At 40.0% G+C, this 18,464-nt stretch overlaps 1 protein-coding gene across 1 annotated transcript in view; it reads left to right on the forward strand.

Moving 5' to 3' along the window:
* The window catches only part of LOC110014444 (neural-cadherin-like), a 338,096-nt gene that overhangs the window by 201,945 nt on the left and 117,687 nt on the right, over nt 1–18,464 (forward strand). The window contains exons 24-26 of the mRNA XM_023953704.1: nt 4,168–4,352; nt 11,500–11,729; nt 14,767–15,044. Of these exons, the coding sequence (XP_023809472.1) occupies nt 4,168–4,352; nt 11,500–11,729; nt 14,767–15,044 (693 nt within the window). The remainder of the gene's footprint in view (nt 1–4,167; nt 4,353–11,499; nt 11,730–14,766; nt 15,045–18,464) is intronic.

Below are 18,464 nucleotides of genomic sequence, written 5' to 3' on the forward strand. Positions count from 1 at the left end.
TTCATGTTCTACGTTAAGGGACGTGTTCTTTGTGTGGTCTATTACTTCTTCCATGGTTTTAACGTGGTTAATTCGTGATACATCTGTGAAAATTTCACCTAAAAACCACAACTTTTCTCACTTTTTGCAATTCGATTCACGTATGACAAATTTTTATCCATGCAATATGCACAAAATGTTCATAGTGGCTGTGTGACACAGCCTTAAAACAATAGTTGAGTTTTTAAAGTGGTATCTAGTCTAATCCAAAGATAAAAACTAATTGATTGGATAATCTCTAGCGTCAGCCAAACTGTCCAATTTACCAACACTACTAAAAAGGCCAAATAGGCAGGGCTAAGACCACTCACATAACATATGACATATACAAATAAATGGTCAATGCACTGCAAAAACACTACATTTCACCTGTTTTACAGTCAAAAATATGCCTTAGAATTGTACTAATTTAAGTACACTATACCACGCAGTGGCCGAAAGCAAGACCATTTTTTGTCCAAATTTCATTTGTAGCCATAACCAATAGCATAAATGAGTTCATTTTCCAGAAAATACAGGAAAAACATTCTTTCCTTTCCATCTTTAGCTATGACCTTATTAAAAAAAAAACATTTAATTCATGTATACTATTAACTTGTAAAAATGTTGCCAGAAATGTTGAAACTCAATTGTTGGAGGATACATCCTCAGCTGTTTAACTTTGTTGAAGATTGCAGTAAAAAAATGTTTTCAGTGAACAATGTGGATTTGGGAAGCTTTCCAAATAAATGCAGGCTTGCAGTGAGATGCTGTTTGCAGCTGATGTCTCCCTCAAAGGAAACAAAATGTCTGAAATCTTTTAATCATATGAGAAGTGTAGATTTATTTGAAGCTTGAATTTTCGAAACAAGCACCTGCACAATCTGAACATGGAAATTACTCCACAGTTTAATGAGACTGCTCAGAAAATGATGCTGTTTCCTTGGAGGATTTGAATATTCTGTCTGGAAACTCTAATTAAACACATGAAAACAGTTATCTCCAGAGCTGCAGGAAGTGCCATATTCTCCACATCATCTGAAATGTGCTTTAAATTACCATCATAAATGGTTTTTTTATACTTCTTCATTTGTTTCTGACTCTCAGTGAGCCCCAATAATGTTTGCTGATGACACAGCAGTATTATCTCAAATCCTAATGGATTTGCAGTCGTCTCCATGGGGCTGAAAAACCATGCAGAGGAGGTGGTGCTGGACTTTCGGAGGCCCCACTACACATCAATTGTTGGGTGAAGAGGGTCTTCTGTTACAAATTCCTGGGAGTGCACAAAATCTCACCTGGAAAAACCAATATGTCTCTGGCAGTAGAAATTTCTGCACCTCCTCAAAGTCTGGAGAAAAAATGGTGTGGAAAAATAACTGATGGCCTCCCTTTTTCGGTCCAGGATAGAAAGTTCCATTATATACAGTATCCCAGCACTCCTACAGGAATGCCCCACAGATGGTGATTAAACGGCACAAAACACATCCCATCTTTACCAGATGACATTTTCAGGTCCCTATGGATAAACCTCACCCTGGACTTTTGTCTTTTTGCTCCTGTGGCCAATAGCTGGAGGTGGAGAAGCAGAGAACCAGACGGATGGAGGCAGCTTTTATCCTTGAACTGTCAGACTCCTAAACAAAATATAACTCCACACACAGAGCAGCTGTGTTACATAATTCACTTGTGTAATTAGATAGTGCAGTATGCGTCATTTCTAATTTTATTATTTTGCTCATTTCTTTTTAATGATTTTCATCTTTGATGTTCTTTTACGGAGTCGTTCTTTGTGATGTTCACACCAGCCGCGGCTCAAACTGTTCCCCTCTAAAACTATTCATGACAATAATAAACAGGCTGTGCTTTGCTCCTCTTAAAATTTTCATTTCACTAACACATTGTTCAATAAATGTAGACTTTGATTTAGAAAATTTTTTATATCTGTGGTTTAGTTAAAAGTCAAAAATAAATAAAACTCTGCGTTTGACAGAAAACATTCACAATGGAAACTAGTATGGAATATATATTTATATCTAGTTGTATTGTAGTCCAAACTTTGAGGTACAGGAGAATGCTGCATCTACACGATTTGTGCAGTGGAAGGAATCCACTGCCTTTGTTTTGCCTTGTTTTTAGTAAAGAGTCTGCCAATGGAAATAGAGTTTGGTATTGAGAATTTGGAATCTAGGTAACATTTATCAAGATAGGTTGTGGCAAAAATTAAATCTAAAAATTGGTTTTGAACACTCATATTTATATTTACACTCATATCTATCTACAAATCTGTGTTCTTTTAAGTCAACTGTTCTTATTTCCAGACTATAGTCATCTTAATGTTAGACAATAGTTACACATTCTAGAATAGAATTACCTTATAAATAATGTATGTGTATATTTACTTTCAAACTTTTGTTCTGCTTTTGTTAAATACATTTAAACTGTGTCATTATCAATCAAAGTCAAACGAGTCTATTTCTTGAAAACAAAACCGCTCACCACCACAAAAAAGATTCTGCTGAAAAATGTTACAAATATTACAGGGAAAAAAATATCCTTTTAGGATCAAATGACTCAACAGGTTCAGGATCAAATGTCTGAAATAATGATATCTTACTGATCGTTAATTTTGTCTTATATGAAGTTTGATAAGACCCTTTAAAACTGGTGAAATGTTATGTTTTTGCAATGTATTAACTATATATCTATAGATCTCATAATATAAAGTTGATGTATGGAAGACACCGATGAAGTTCTCCGGTTATTGCACACTTCCCTAATAAATAAAGTTTATTTATTAGGGAAGTGTGCAATAACCGGAGAAGGTGTGACCTCCTTTTTATATTTTGTTGTATATTTTTTAACATATCTTTCTTATATTGTCTTATTTCGCAGTTTTTAGTTTTCTACTCTTACTTGACTTTTTATTCAACCGGAAAAAATTGCACTGTAATTTCGTTGTATTGTGTTGTGAATTGTGAAGAGTTCTACAAAGGCATCAATAATCACGTCTCCGTGGTTCAGGAGATCACTCAGAGACTCTCCCAGTACGGTGAGGTTCACCATCTACTGCAGGAGCTGCGTCTGAATGACACTTTCAGCGGTACTTCTGTGTCTCTGTGACCCAGTCTGATGACTTGCTGTCCCGCATCAGTCAGATGAGTAAAAAACAAAAATAAGAAAAATAATATGAAGTTCAGGAAGAAAATGATCAGATTCTCCTCCATGTTGGGTTTGGACTCCAACTACTGATCACGTCATCAACATGTCATGGGCCAAAGTTGACTTCCTGATTGGTTAATGTGAATTCTTCACCAAAGTTCTAAACTGTGGACGCATCGCGCCATGTCGGAATTTTCGCTGCGCCTGACGCTCAAAATGTCTCACAGGCCCTCAGATCGCGTCTGTACACTGACTTTACGTTGAAACTCTTTGGGGCAAATGCAGCTTGAGGCTCCCCCTTCAAAGGTGAACCTCCTCTCTTCATCTCCCTCACAACCGCCTCTCCCCTCTTAGTAAACCCAGAGATCCTTCAAGATTTGATGCTGAAGGATCTACAAGAGTTTTACGACAAAACGCTCCTTTTTTTGCACAGTGCTCGACCCTCATGGGGGATTACTGAAAAGTATGACTTACAGCCTAAAACAATGTTAGCTACACAAATGTATCAACAAACAGACCCCTAGACTTTGCTGATCTGTTTGTTTTATTGTGGGATTTCTCACTAATGAGAATCTCAATGTGAGGCCGTGACAATGAAGCTCCTATTTGTTGCACGATGGCCTGTTTGAGAAGATCATGCTGTGAGCAGCAATGTTTATAATTCTGCTGTGGAGCTTTAGATGGATGGGTTTGCAGTTATGCAGGGCTTTAATTTCACTTGTCAGACCACAGAAAGGAATAATTTCTGCAGCCCCCTTTGAGATCTGCAGCTTGATGACTAATGAGCAGCCTGCAGGGGTTATTCCAGGATTGAACAGCTTGACCTTCTCAGGCTTCAATTCATTAAGGAAAGGTTGGACCATGCGGTGAATTCACTCGTCACCTGTGCTCAAACTACCATTCAGTACTGGGCATCAGTCTGAGCGACCCCAGTCCACCCCGAATAAACTGTGGTATTGGTAATTGCGCATTTGTTCTTCCCCTCAGCTACTTCATCCTGAACAAGCGAACAGGATTTCTAATAATCAAGGAAAACGCTCCTACCGGCACCTACCAGTTCCAGGTCCGTGTGTCCGATGGAGTCTGGCCTGATGCTGTCTCCACGGTGACTGTGCACGTGAGGGAGCTGAGAGATGATGCCATCTACAACTCTGGCTCCCTTCGCCTGGCAGGTAAGACTTAAGGCCCGTACACACCGGGACGAATATTCGCCAGCCGTTATTCGCCAGCGTTTTTATCCACGTTTTTTGTGTTTGTGTGAACATGCAATTTCATTCCCTGACATTAGATGGCGCTTAATATAAAACAGAAATACTCCTGTACACAAGGTGGCGCTGCGCAACTTAAGGCTTCTTAAAGTCGCTTTTCACTCAGAAGAAGAGAGCAAGTATTTACGCGCTTGTCAGAATCAAACAAAGAAAACATGAATATTTCAAGCACCAGTAGCTCCAACTGGTGCTTGGTTCGGGATATTTTAGAATGTCCGTCATTATTTCTTCGCAGGAGTGTAGACGCTACTTGGCGTCTATCTTCTTCGCTGGTATGTGTGCTCAGAAAGGCAGTTTTGTGTTTGAGCGCCCCCAAGTTGTGTTTTACTGTAACTTCAGAAGCTCCAGACACGTGTGCAAAAGCGCCGTTCTCATTGGTCGTATAGTTTTCGAAGCTGCGCGTCGAACCAAAAAAACGAACCCGGGGCGTTTTTTAAAAAGTGACGCTTTGACGCGTGGCTTTTTTTTCCGCGTCGGTGTGCACACTGACATTGGTGCCCTTTGTTTAGTCACGAGGCGTTAAACGTCGGCGAAAATCGCGGGCGAAATTCGTCCCGGTGTGAACAGGCCTTAACTTTTTGGCAAATGGATGCAGAATAAATCAAATCAAATCAAACTTTATTTCTAAAAAAAACAAAACAACGCAACAACCACGGATTAAGCCGGCAAGCCCCGAGACAAAGATCCCATAAGAAAACACTGGGACTAAAAGAAAGTTAAAATTGGATACTTATACATTAATTTGTGGGGAAACACTTCCTAGAACACCATCCAGTGTTCTAGAATGTTCTAAGAATGTTCCCTTTGGATTCTTTGAATGTGGAAAAACAACATTGGGCTGAACTTTAGGAAACTAAAATGTGAATGGATTTGACATTCATTCTAGTTTACTTGTTTGTTTGGACACATATTTCATTTACACTTGATGATCTTGATGAAAATCCAAGGATTCTGGAAATCTTCAGCCCCTCTGTTCAGTACCAGGTATTTCTCTCTGAGTCACACTGCTGGAAGTTGGGCTAAAGATGTCCTGGATCGAATTTTAGTCAGCGAATCGGATGTTTAAAAAATGAACCAATAGTTACTATGAATCAGATCGGCAACAACAAATTTTGATATGGATTGGATTGTAACACCCCAAATGCTCAGTTAAGATTGTTCAAAAGTCGTGTAGAAAAGGTGCTTTTGTTATTGTGCAAAGCATAGAGAAGCTTGTATGGATTGTTTCTTCATCTTTGTCTGATAATAACAACAATGGGAACGAGGCCTTACGGTAAGTCTTGGTCCTCTCTTTAGGAACAACTAAAAGTCCGGAGAACCTCAGGGTCAGTGAGGCTCATCATTTAAAGACATCATTGAGATAAGAAGCCTCAAGACCAATAAAACTTTTACAAACCATTAAAACAATAACGTTGATGGTCTTGTTAATTCAATATTTTTTTTTCCTTTTAAACGGTCCTCCCTCTGTTATTGGCGTTCCTTGCTCGTGGGGTCTCAGTTGTCTTCTGCTGTACTTACATAGGTAAAATAATTAGTGTTGGATTTGCTCAGGCAGCACATTCCTCTCACATGTTGAGCTGCATCCATCTTCACCTGACGCGCTGCAGCGCTCCGCACTAAATTCACTTTGGAGGAATGGGACATGGTTGAAGGATTTTAATGATTTCACAGATATTATTATATGTTTAATGGAAGCGGGCGAGGAGGCCAACCGACGCCTTCAGAAGGAGCGCAGAACGAGAATGGAGGAAGGAAAAGCTGCAAGTGAGAGTCAAGCCTCATGGAAGCTGATAAAGAGATTTTCTTCTCATTCTGAGAGTGAGCCGAGGCAAATTAATGGGCGGCAAATCCAGAGGCGGCGTGTTGGGAAACACATTTGAATATTTGTGGAAGAAAGCAGCGGCAGGACGGATTCCTGAATTCTCCTCGGAATCTTGTTTATTATTTTATTTATTCATGAAAGTATGGATCTTAAATTGTATTCACAAACATTTTTGAGACTCTCAGTTCTCATTTGTGCAGCATATAGGGGAACTGATGGGTCAGTGGGGCGTTTTCTTCGTTCAGCACTTCAGATAACCTCCTGCCTTTAAACAGTGCTGTGCCGCATCTTCTGAGGATGCAGTGGAAACTTGTGGCAGAACTGGGAATATGTCACTCACAGATGTGAAAAATACACTGACATCAACCCGTTGTAGGATTAAAATAACGCAAGGTCATGTTAAAGTTTAGGCCATTGGGCAGTTTGGGTGGTTTTAGGCAGCAGCGGTTGTTTCCAGGATTGCAGGTTTCCACATGGAGCTGTGGAGTAAACACTCATTGATTCTCAGTCGCAGGGATTATGAAAATATTCTACTTAGAGCATTACTTACACCCTCCTTGACATTTTAAATCCCATTTCAAGAACAAATGTGGAATGCAATAAGGAAGCTGAGAGGAAGTGCTCGTTAAATCTGCCTTACTGAGATTAAGGCTCCGTCTCTCTGTCCCTCCTGCGTTCTCCATATTGATGAAAAGGTAAAAACGTGGTAAACAAAAAGTCCTTCAAATGTTCCCATATTGCAGGAAAGAAAACCTCACTGTGAAACTCATTTAATGACACAGTGAGCACAAACCATGAGGACCTTTTGTGTGTTTACAGAAAACTTTCCTGGTAGCCTGGCTTACTGTGCTGGTAGGTTCTGATTCTGGTAACTCCAGCCTCACTTTTGTTTTTTTTTGCTGCTGTAGAACACACGCTGCAGGGTTTTGTGCAGTGTAATGCATTTTTTCCCACCGCAGTTCTAAGAATTAGTGGTTAGGAATAAAAATTCATGAAAACAAGACCTTAAAAGATGCATCTTTTTAACTTAACATTCACATACGTAGTTCTGTCTATTATTAGCCACAGCCTTTCCTTTCTTTTAATGTTTGTATCTTTTATTGTTTTTTGTATTTTTATTCTATCTGGTTTTATGGCTTTTTATTGTTTTAACCTGCGAAATTGTATATATGTCTTTTATGTCAAGCACCTTGTGCTCTATTCTATGAAAGGTGCTCTGAAAAGAAATGGATGGATGTTAAATGGATGGATGGATGGATAGATGGATGGATGGATGGATGGATGTTAAATGGATGGATGGATGGATGGATGTTAGATGGACGGATGGATGGATAGATGTTAGATGGACGGATGGATGGATAGATGGATGGATGTTAGATGGACGGATGGATGGATAGATGGATGGATGTTAGATGGACGGATGGATGGATAGATGTTAGATGGACGGATGGATGGATAGATGTTAGATGGACGGATGAATGGATTTATTTATTGTCTCAAAAGAGAGTAAAAACCAACATTGCCTTTTCCTTTTATCCCTAAAAATAAGAAAATTATTCTTTTCTTACAAGTTTGCACACATCTTAAGCTTTTTTAATGCATGTCGTGTCTTTATTCTTAGAGATATAAATATTTTAAAAATCCTAGACACATTTTTATACTAGGATTATTGTTGCTAAACTTTCCTAATGGTTTTTTTTTATGCATGACGAGAAACATTCTTTTTTACCTCATAATTTATTTTTTGCAGTGTTTCTACAGACATGAGAACTCCCCGTTGAACATTTCGCCTTCGTTGGATCCGTTTCTGTGAGCCAAAGAGATGGCTGTGTCAGAAAAAATTGTTGATTATTTATCAATTAATTTTTCTGAAACTCTCGGATTGTTCCCAACTCTTGTACAGCTGAGCTTTAGCATTCTTTACATTCTTTCGCCTGCCGCAAATCTAAAACCGTTTACGCAATCATACATAATTCCAGCAGATTGGGAAGGGGAGAAAAGCAGCCATTCGTTGTTTTGCACAATAATGCAGATATGAAAGGCTTCCTTTGGACCAGATCTAGGTTTATTTCAAACATGTAAAACAAAACGTGCAAAGCTATAACAAATAATTATATAAAAAGTAATAATAATCATAAAGTGTTTCATAAGAAAGAAAAGTCTCTGTTAGACTGAACTCAAAAATATACATTTGAAAAGGGGATAGGCAGAGCCATTGCTTATCTAAGCCTATATCCCTTTATCTACTTTACACATTTTAAACAATAATAATCCACATAATTATATTTCTCTCCACAATGAATATTTCCAAGTAGATAATGTGGATATTTCATAAATTTTTTCGTCCAACTTGTATTTTAACAACAGCTCTCTGCGTCAGAATCAGTTGATTCACGTTGATCATGTAAACGAGTTACGGTTTGTCAGTGAGTGTGTTTTTTAAATGTTAAAGGGTTAAAGTCCCACTCCAAGCATCTTTTGATCTATTTTGAAAGTGCTCCTTTAATTATTTTTATTATTATGTTGTTTTTTTCCAAAATCTTGTGTTGTTTTCTGGGACATAGTTTCTGCAGAGCGACATCAGAAGTTTGCCTCTGAGTTGTGGGCGGGACCGTTGGCGCAGAGCAAACCCCGCCCACCCTCTTTCTGAGAGATCAGAGCAGGGAGCTTGTGGCCCACCCAGTGGACAAATAAGCTCTTTTTGATTTTTGTCTGCTCCGGATTCACAACAATTCGACTAAAACACTTATAAATCCTCATAAATTTCCTTTTTTTTAACTCCATAATTTTCACTTTAAATAAATGTCACCACATTTTTATGCCTAAATGCAGCAGATTTCTATTCTGATGGGTGTTATGTCTTTGTGAGGGAGCGCATCTAATAAGATGACCATGACTGTCTTATAAACCATAATGCAGTGATGTCACACTGACATAATCTTCTTCTAGTAGGAATATAAGGACAAAATAAAAGTTGCTTTTGGTGATTTTTTTTTGTAAAGTTGAGTCTCAACGTTTTTAACTTTGTTGTTTTTAGAAAATTTCCGCTCCACTTCAAAACTTTGAACAAAAAGGAACCAACAGCCTCAGAATAACTATTGTGTTTGTTATTTCCCACTTCTTGAATTCTCTCTCACTCTAGTATACATGTACAGGAGTGATATTTATTCCTCTTTTGCACCTCTTTGTGAGAAACTCGAAGCCCACAGAGAGCAGAGTGTCTGTACACCGCCTCCAATCAAGCCGTGGGGAAGGGGAAAGCGAAAGTGAGTCGGTAGGCTGGATCAAAGCCAGGTGCAATGCTGCCGCTCTGTATTAGGAGTTACCAGCCTTCCTCCAGCCCTCTGAGCTGTCTCTCTGTCTGCCCGTGTCCTTGTTTCTCCAGCTGGAGCGACTGATGGGAGCCGACATTCGCCTCAATCCCTCACACTGTATCTGCTCACCCTGTTTCCAGCTCCTAATCTGGTCTTTTAATGCAGACGCTCCGTCTCCATTTTTTTCCCCCACTCAGCCGCCTAATCATCTTTCCCAACGAATTCTCTCAGCCGCCTCGTACCGTCATGTTGTTGACTCCTATGTTGACAAAAAAAAAAAAAAAAGCGTTCTTGCTGGAAAATGAAATATTTTAAAGTCCCTTGTTTCCTGCTCTTGCAGTAGGTAAAGCTGAAGATCTAAAGTCTCTGGTGCACTTTAAAAGTCTGCGTTTAAAAAGCTCCATAGAAATTGACACATTTTATGCAACAATAAAGGGCATCTGTGGCAACTGTGCCACAGAGCTAAAAATAAAAAAAAAGCTTCTTCTCAAGTTTGTTTCTGTCCAATTATAACATCTTACGTATACGTTTCACTAAATATTTTAGTGAAAGAACAAGCAAACAAACTGGCATTTGTCTGAAAGTATATAAAGAACGGGTGCAAATGATAACACTCCATTTGGGATTCATGACGTTACAATTAAGTGTTTTATGAACATCTTTTTAAATAATATCATGCATCTAGTCTGATTATAGACTTTTATGTGCGATGCTACATGAAAAGGTTCATATATAACATTATGAGGCTCCTTTTCAAGTTCGTAGTTAAAGAAAGTAGTGTTCAACTTTATGTGATTTCTTTGGTTAAAAAAAAGGGAATGATTTGAAATGTATTGTGCTTTTAAGGTACTTCTTACACACACACGTTTCACGTTGAGGAAATTAGCTTTTTGCATCCTGAAGTCCTTTCAATATCCCATAATTAAAGTCACTGAAGGTTGCTGTCCTTGGTGACCTTCCTCATTTATTTATTTTGTTTAAGCTTGAAGCCAAATTGCAATGATCCTAATGGCTGCAGCGTTCCCACATCCAATAATTTGCTTGGGATGAAATTTTCCAACATACGTTATCATTGCGATTGCACGTCAGAAAACAACTTAAGATGCCATCAATTTTGCATTCAACACAGCCGCCATCAAATCACGCTGCCCCGCAAAAGGGGTGCAATCCTACATTAAGTAATGGTGCAGGTAGACGGCTCCGTATTCATCTTCATAAGCTCGGTTTCTGTCATGTCTTTCTTCAGTGTTTTATGTTGCGACTTGGAAAAGGCTCTGGAAGCGCCACATGCATTAAAAGATTGCAAAGCTATTATCCTTATTATCTTGAGCAGAAGGCCACGTCAGACGGCCCGGTTCCTCTCCCGTCCACTCTAAACTCTCTGCTCACATTTAGGATTTTTTCGGTTACTGATTTTAGTTTGAAGTCTATCTGCTTCAGCGTCGTAACTTTTAGACACATCTTGCTTTATTATGGGATGTCGTGAAGTTCAGAAGGAAGATGAACTTCTTCTAATGTATTCTGTGTGAAACATCAGAGTTAAGCTGTAAAGACTTTATAATCTCCTTAAAGCTTTATTTCCGGATGGTCTCCATTCCAGTCTGAGCTAAAAAAAAAAAGAAAAAAAAAACGGAGGATCTCGTTAACATCTTACCAAAAGCCAAAGATCCACTGCCTTCTGCAGCTTAGACACGATGCTGTACTTGTTGCACTGAAATGAAGCCAGATAAACAATGCTAAACTCCTTGATTCTATTCCATATGATGGTGACGTTAGTGGTTGGGTTGCAAGTATTCCTTTCTAACAGAGTTTCTTCATGATGGATGGATTGATGCATAAATGTAGAGGCTTTTTTATGCTCATTTTAAACCACTTGGTTTTCCTTTGACGTCCGTTTGGTTCGTGTTTTCCTCAGACGTCACAGCAAAGGAATTCATTGAAATGAGGGGGAAGCATCGCAGTCGCTACGAGCTGCTGGTGGACTTCCTGTCAGAGATGCTCTCCGTTCCGCCGGATGATGTCAACATCTTTAGCCTGATGGATGCGAAGGACAGAATGCTGGACGTTCGCTTTGCCGTGCATGGAGGCCCCTCCTTCCTGCAGCCTGAGAAGATCCATGGGTATCTGGCAGCCCACAAGCAAAAGGTAGGTCACCTTTTCCTGTTTTTTTTTTTTTTTAAATCCGTCCATCCATCCATAAATTTCTGCCGACTCAACTCTTCTTTTTCTTAGAAGATTTAATCCAGGTGATCATGTGTAGGGATGTGTAAGGATTTTGAACCTGGGGAAGACTAAGATATCATCATGGAGCCGTGCCTTCTTTGAGCTTTGATCTGTCCCAAAAACATAAATGAAGGTTATTACATACAAATCAAGGATGTAATTTAAGATAAAATAACATAAAATAAGAGGACTACTTTCAGGAAAAAGCATTACAAAGCTTCCCAAAATCTGTAGACTGCTGGTGGATATGAAGGGGAGGAGGTTTAGTGACACTTTGGGACTGGATAGAGATGGAGATGGAGATGGGGGCAGGAAGAGGGTTTTCCCGGAAGATGGGGAGACAGAATAGGAGAAAACCACTGATTGGCTTAATTAAAACCCTTACTGTTGTCCCAAAGAGGTTAGAAAATTCGTGAATCGAGGTGACGCCATGGTAAACTCCACACCCCACCAAGTGAAAAGTGTTGACATGGATCTTCCTATTGAAATGATGCAAGAAAATCAATCCAAACGAAGAATCATACATTTAAATTCACAAGCAAGTGTAAAGAAAAGGGGATAATTGTATCTTTCCTTCTCGTCATGGTCATGTTGATGGAGGAACAGATTGATCTAATATTCTTCCCCATCGTTATGTCGTTAGAGTGCACACAACCTTCTGCTCAACTCTTACATAAAGCTGAGCCTATATTTAGACTGACATTTATTGGAAAATGAAGGGTTGTGAACTGAAATCTCTTAAATATACATTAGCAAGTGAAATGAGTGAAGGAGTGACACAAGTGCCGTGGCTTTGCTTTTCCGATGGCTCTTTCTATTTTTGCCTAATCCATCAGAACGGTCCGATAAAAAGCGGTTTGTGACATATTCCAGTGAAAAATCCAGTTTTGATGCGACACCCCCTGAAGTCAGCAGGGAGCTGTCTCATCAGTACAGGAAGCAATCGTTATTTCTTTCTGTAATGAGAACATTTTGGGATCAGATCGTTTAGCCACCAATCCAATGTTAATTCTCACCTCTCCTTTGCCTTTTGGCGTCCCCCATCGTCCACCTTCATCTTCCTGTGCATCCTCCTTGCTCACACCAGCCCCCGTCATATGTCCTCTGTATCCATGAATCTAGTCTTGGTGTTCTTGGCAGCTCCAACCTCAGCATTCGTTCCTCTTATTTTAGAATTTCTTAAAAAGGTGAAGCCAAAATGTTCTGGTCACTCTGCTTTAATCTGAAAAATAAAATCCTCTTTTTAATTGGATTTTTTTCAAGTCAGGATGTCTGTCTTTTAAAACAGAGTTGAAGCTTGTATATGTCTGAATCCCAGTTCGTCACATTGAAAGGACAGGATATGTAACGTTAAAACAGGTGACATCATTAGCCAAAGGCTCCAGTCAGACAGCATTTCATGTTTCAGAAGGCCGAGTGGAAGTAGGTGTTTCATTTCCAGACTGCGTCATAGGAGGTGAACTTTACATCTCAGACAGAAAGCTGACCCTCGTTGTCAGCGGGAATGTACAGCCAAACTGGATTAGCATTTACAAACCTGCTCAGGAAAAAAAGAATTCCAGCTCGGCCATGATCAGACCAGTCAGTTCAGGTGAGTCACTCCTCTCAGCCTTTGGCTTCTCTCCCAGTTCTGCTGCTCACCTCTTGCCTCATACAAAGAGGGATTGGAGTTGCAATGAAAGTGGTGCAACCGTAAGGATAAAATATCTGAAGGAGAATTACGGCTGAAAGAAAGATGTGTAAGTGGAGAGGAATGGGCTTTCAGGTGTGATTTGTGAGAAGGGGGCAAAGCGTTTCATCTGAATTCAGCCAAGATTTCAAGTGGAGGCATTGATCAGAATGAGATGTGAAGCGTGGTGGTGGGGAAGGAGGTGGAGAGGGTGGACGAACACCAGTGGAGGAGGATTGGTGGACTAGAATGGAAAAGGGACGATTCCTAATGTTCCTAATTCTCTCATAAGACCATGGACGAAGAGGAATAAGGAAAAAATAGAATGCCCTTATTCACTCCATCCATTGGTTTCTCCCTGCAATGGCTCAATCTTTCCACTTTTAATGATTCATCAGTTTTCAATTTCTTTAAAAACCACCTTCGTGTTTCTTGGATGTCAATCTTCATCTTTTTATTATATTAATGGAGTCTCGGGCTATAAAAGAAGACAGCAGATTCCTTGAAATGCACAGGAACAATAGACAGAGGAACAATACATCCCTGAGGTCTTGGCTTTTTTTTGTTCTTCTTGCATTGCAGGAGTGGACATGTAGTCCTCCGTGCTTATCGGAACACTCACATTTGGAAAATGGGTATGAAATATAGGGAGTGCAAGCATCTTTGTAGACTCAAGAGCTTTTTGGTTTCATTAGAAGAAAGAACCCTTACCTTAAGAAACATAAAGTAATGGGGGAGGGGGTTCTAGTTTTTCTGTTTTCTGCATTAAAACAGAAAAAAGATAAAACTGCTTAGGAACCACAGAGCAAAGACGGGGAAATGTTTACGTGTTAATTCTACTCTGATGAGACATGAGGGAAGTAAGGAAGCTTCATTTTGTTCAGCACCCTTCACAGATAGAATCACAAAGGGCTTCACAGAGTAAAACAAATTAAAACAGAGCAAGATTAAAACAGTAAACAAAAGAGATAAGAGAACAATTAACTAACAGCTCTTTCTTACATCGCTGCAGTGTTTGTCACCCAAACGGATGAGGACGAGGCATTTCAAAGACTCAAGGCTGCTGCTTTGTAAAAAGCGAGGTTTCATTATGAGTCTTGAGAACCTTAAATAGGTTCAGAACAGAGTACAGAAGGGGACGAGTGGAGACACATGGTACCAACAGTTGGGAGCCACAATTAGCATCAGCATCATGTTGCCTGCGTTGATTTTTTAAAAGGGAAAACCCAACTTAACATTTTCTAAGTTGTTTGATTTTGTCATTTTTTTCATTTCTCCTTCCATCCTCAGCTCCAGTCATACCTGCAGATCAGCGTGTTCCAGATCCGCGTGGACGAGTGTTCCAGTTCAGGGTGCGGCGGCTCGGGCGGCTGCTCCAGCCTCCTGAACGTTCGGGACACGCCCACAGTGGTGGATTGTGGGACCATGAGTCTGGTGTCGGTGACGGTGGAGTCCACGGCCGTGTGCTCCTGTCCCGGTAGAGAGCAGGTCCATCAGTCCTGCGCCTCGTATCCCAGAAACCCCTGCTTCAACGGCGGGGTGTGTGTGGACACTCAGCATGGATACAAGTGAGTGCTTCTGACTCTGAATGAGGAACTGCAAAGAAAACATCCACCACCGCTGTAACAGACAACTGAGGAACACACTTCAGTAGTTCTAGAGGTCAAACATCACCAAATGGAGCACAAGAGACACAGTTGAGGCGGTTTATCCTGCAATGATTCAAACAATTAAGGCAAAACATGGAAATATCACATTTTTAGAAGGTTTCCCTTCAAACCAAGAGATGCTATCATGGGAATGTGTCTTACAAGTCATAGTTTTCTTCATTCTGCTGTGGATTTTACGTTCACCTCTACAAAGGGGAGAGATTTCAAAATGATTGAGAAATACAAACATTTCTACTGGCATTGTGATTCTTAGATGCCTCATTAAAACAATACGGTATCAGAGGAGCCAAAGCCAGCTTGGCAGAACAGTCACCTTAAGACTGCAGGTCATGGATGCAGCTGTGGATATTTAGTATTTGAACCTGATGTGAACGTAATGCACAAAACATCACGAAAACCAAGATGATGATAGAGTAAAATGATTTTCTTTTTTAGGAACACTAGGTCCTTCTACACATACAACTTTTGTTTTTTTTTAACTTGTCCTGTCCAACAGCTAGGCAGGCAGATGAGAGCTGATGGCCTCTTGTGTTGGACATATTTTACTTTAACAAGAGAGGTTATTAATCTTCAGACAAACCAAAGGTATGTCTGAATAAACCCCTTTTGTAATTGAGGCCAAACTTTATTCATGTCAACCATGATTGAAAATCTTTGGTGTTGGACCGGACGGAAAAGGAAAGAAGGGAAGAAGAGGGAGGGATGTCAGAAGGGGGGGGGGGGGGGGGTGATAGTGAGAGGGGGGGGTAAGACCATGAAGCAGCATAGAGCAGACAGGTTTACTGGTTGTTTATCATTACGGTACGGTTCAAATGTAGTACAAAAAGGGCGGGGCCTGTTCACACACACTCAAATATTATCAACACACCTGCTAGCCGCAAAAATGTCCACATGTCAACATGTACACAAAATAGATAGTGTTCACGAACGCATACCTATGCCTTTAAACCAACTAATGTGAAATCTTTCATTCATTCAATCATGCAAACTATTAGTGCTACACATACAACTTTAACAGCAATAATAACATTACATCTGTCCAAAGTCCTTTAAGTCCCTTTAGTCCCATATCTAAAAAGCCAGAAAAACATTTGGCTTTTGTCAGGCCTCCAGACTCCAGCTTCTCTGTGATTAACCTCCTCTATGTGGGAAAAAAAAAAAACCACGGGGCCGTAAATTCAGCCCCGCCGCTGTTGATGGCGCTAACATGCTGGACCTCATATTTTAAACGCAGCTCTCAGAGTGTTTTACTATGTGTTGGATGAAGAGCAAAACAGCCGTCATATTATTTTGACAGCTGCAAAAAAAATATGGCAGAAATGGACATGCAGAACACAAAGAAAGACAACTGTATCTCCAGTCAACAAACCGGGTGAACTTTCCCTCATTAGGTCTGGAGAACCTTTGTTTTTCCTCACATGTCTGATTTGACAGCAGATTATGCCGACTCTAAATGAAGCTGTTTACGCTGAAGGGAAACTGAAACCACAGGAAGCAGATTAAACGGCTGACATTCATCTTCATCCAGTGGAAGAATTTAACATGCAACTAACTTTGAGGCGCTCGTCATGTGAGCGCATCGTTCAGTTAATGGATGAATGTTTATTTGCACACTTGCTGAAATATTTCCATAAACAGAAAATGGAAAATGATGTTTTATTCTGGTGGTAAAATGAATTTGGGGTGATTCAAACTCATTACATATTTTGTTTATATTTCCACAATCAAAACCTGAGAGCAGGGACCCAAATCAAAAGCTGCACGAAGCTGCAACCCACCAGCTCTGACATAAGACTGATCTAGATGCGTCTCCCTGACCTTCTGCAGCTGCTGCTTATATCCTCCAGAGCTGGAGTCTTCAGAGCTCACAAACTCATAAAAAGCTGACAAGAGAAAAGCTTTTCCCCACAGGGAGGAGCGCAGTGCTGTTCTCCTACGGCAGTTTCATCTTTTAGACTGAATTATCTACAGGTAGACCCTAAGACGTGTTACTTTACAATGTTCGAAATGGAAGAGATACTTATGTGCTGTAGGAAGAAATGCAGCAAACAAACAAGTGAAGCACATTTATGTTTAGCCTTATTTTGGTTTGTAGATTACAAAAAAATCCAAATGTTTTTTTAGTTTTAACTTCAATCTGATGAAGCATTTTCATCATCCAAATGCAAAAACATAGTAAGTCCCTGTTCAACACTCTGCTCAGACTCAAAGCATCAAATCTGCATAAATTGGAGGATATGAATGAAATCTCGTTAGTAATTTAATGTGTAAATAAAGGATACTGACTGAAAAAAAATGATTCTAAACATTTGATTATTACAATGGGATCCTTAAAACTATAACTGCTATTAAAGCAGAAATTAACAAGACTTAAAAACGTATTGACCAAACACATTCTCATCTCTGTGGAAGGTTCAGATGTTTTTAAATATTTTCCTTACAATTGTTTTTTTTACTCACATATTTATTCATGAAAGGTGAGAGCAAAGGATCTTTTTCAAGGATACACATGTCTATATTTGCTCCTGAGTAATTCAGATTCACCTGTGGCCACTGAGCAGCTCCACTGTTTGCTCACCGACTGCACAGACGTAGTGGTTTGCAGTCCAGCCTCAGAGCTTGGGAAGGTCGGGGTTCAAATCCCGACTGGGTTCTTTCTGTGTAGACTTTGTTCTCTGTGTTTTCTCCGATGTCCTCCCATAGTCCAAAATACAGGTTGATTTGTGATTCTAAATTGTCCACAGGTGTGCAATATAAATGTTACTTTGCGTTTATACTGAACGTGATTTGTGCATCATATTTGCAACACGTGTGGGAGGAGCTACCGACAAATGATTTTAGCCTGAACACTACATGCAATAATCTACTATGCATGGAAGACATGGATGTGTGTCTGAATGACGGCCACCTTCCGTGGTGTTTCCGTGTCTCTGGGACCCAGTATGACGACTTGCGGTCCCGCATTAGTCCAAGTAGGGAAAGAATAAAAATAAGAAAAAAAATAGAGGAACTTTTTATTATTGATTCGATGAAAATAAGAAAAAAATATCATAAAGTTCAGGACAAGAAAGATCAGCTTCTGATCTGGATTTGGACTCCACCCACTGATAGCGTCATTGTACTTGTCGTGGCCGAAGCTAAGTCCCTAATTGTTTGACACAACGCGCCTTCCTCGCCAAAATTCAATTTTTTTTTTTTTACTCTGGATGCACCACATCTCTCAATTGCACCTCAACACTCAAATCCCTCTGCTTCCGGACTGAGGCGCCCCACACTCAAATGGCTTCACAGGTCCTCAGATCACGTCTGTCATTCACT

Source organism: Oryzias latipes, chromosome 3 (assembly GCF_002234675.1).
Source record: "Oryzias latipes chromosome 3, ASM223467v1".
Classification (NCBI taxonomy): Eukaryota; Metazoa; Chordata; class Actinopteri; order Beloniformes; family Adrianichthyidae; genus Oryzias; species Oryzias latipes.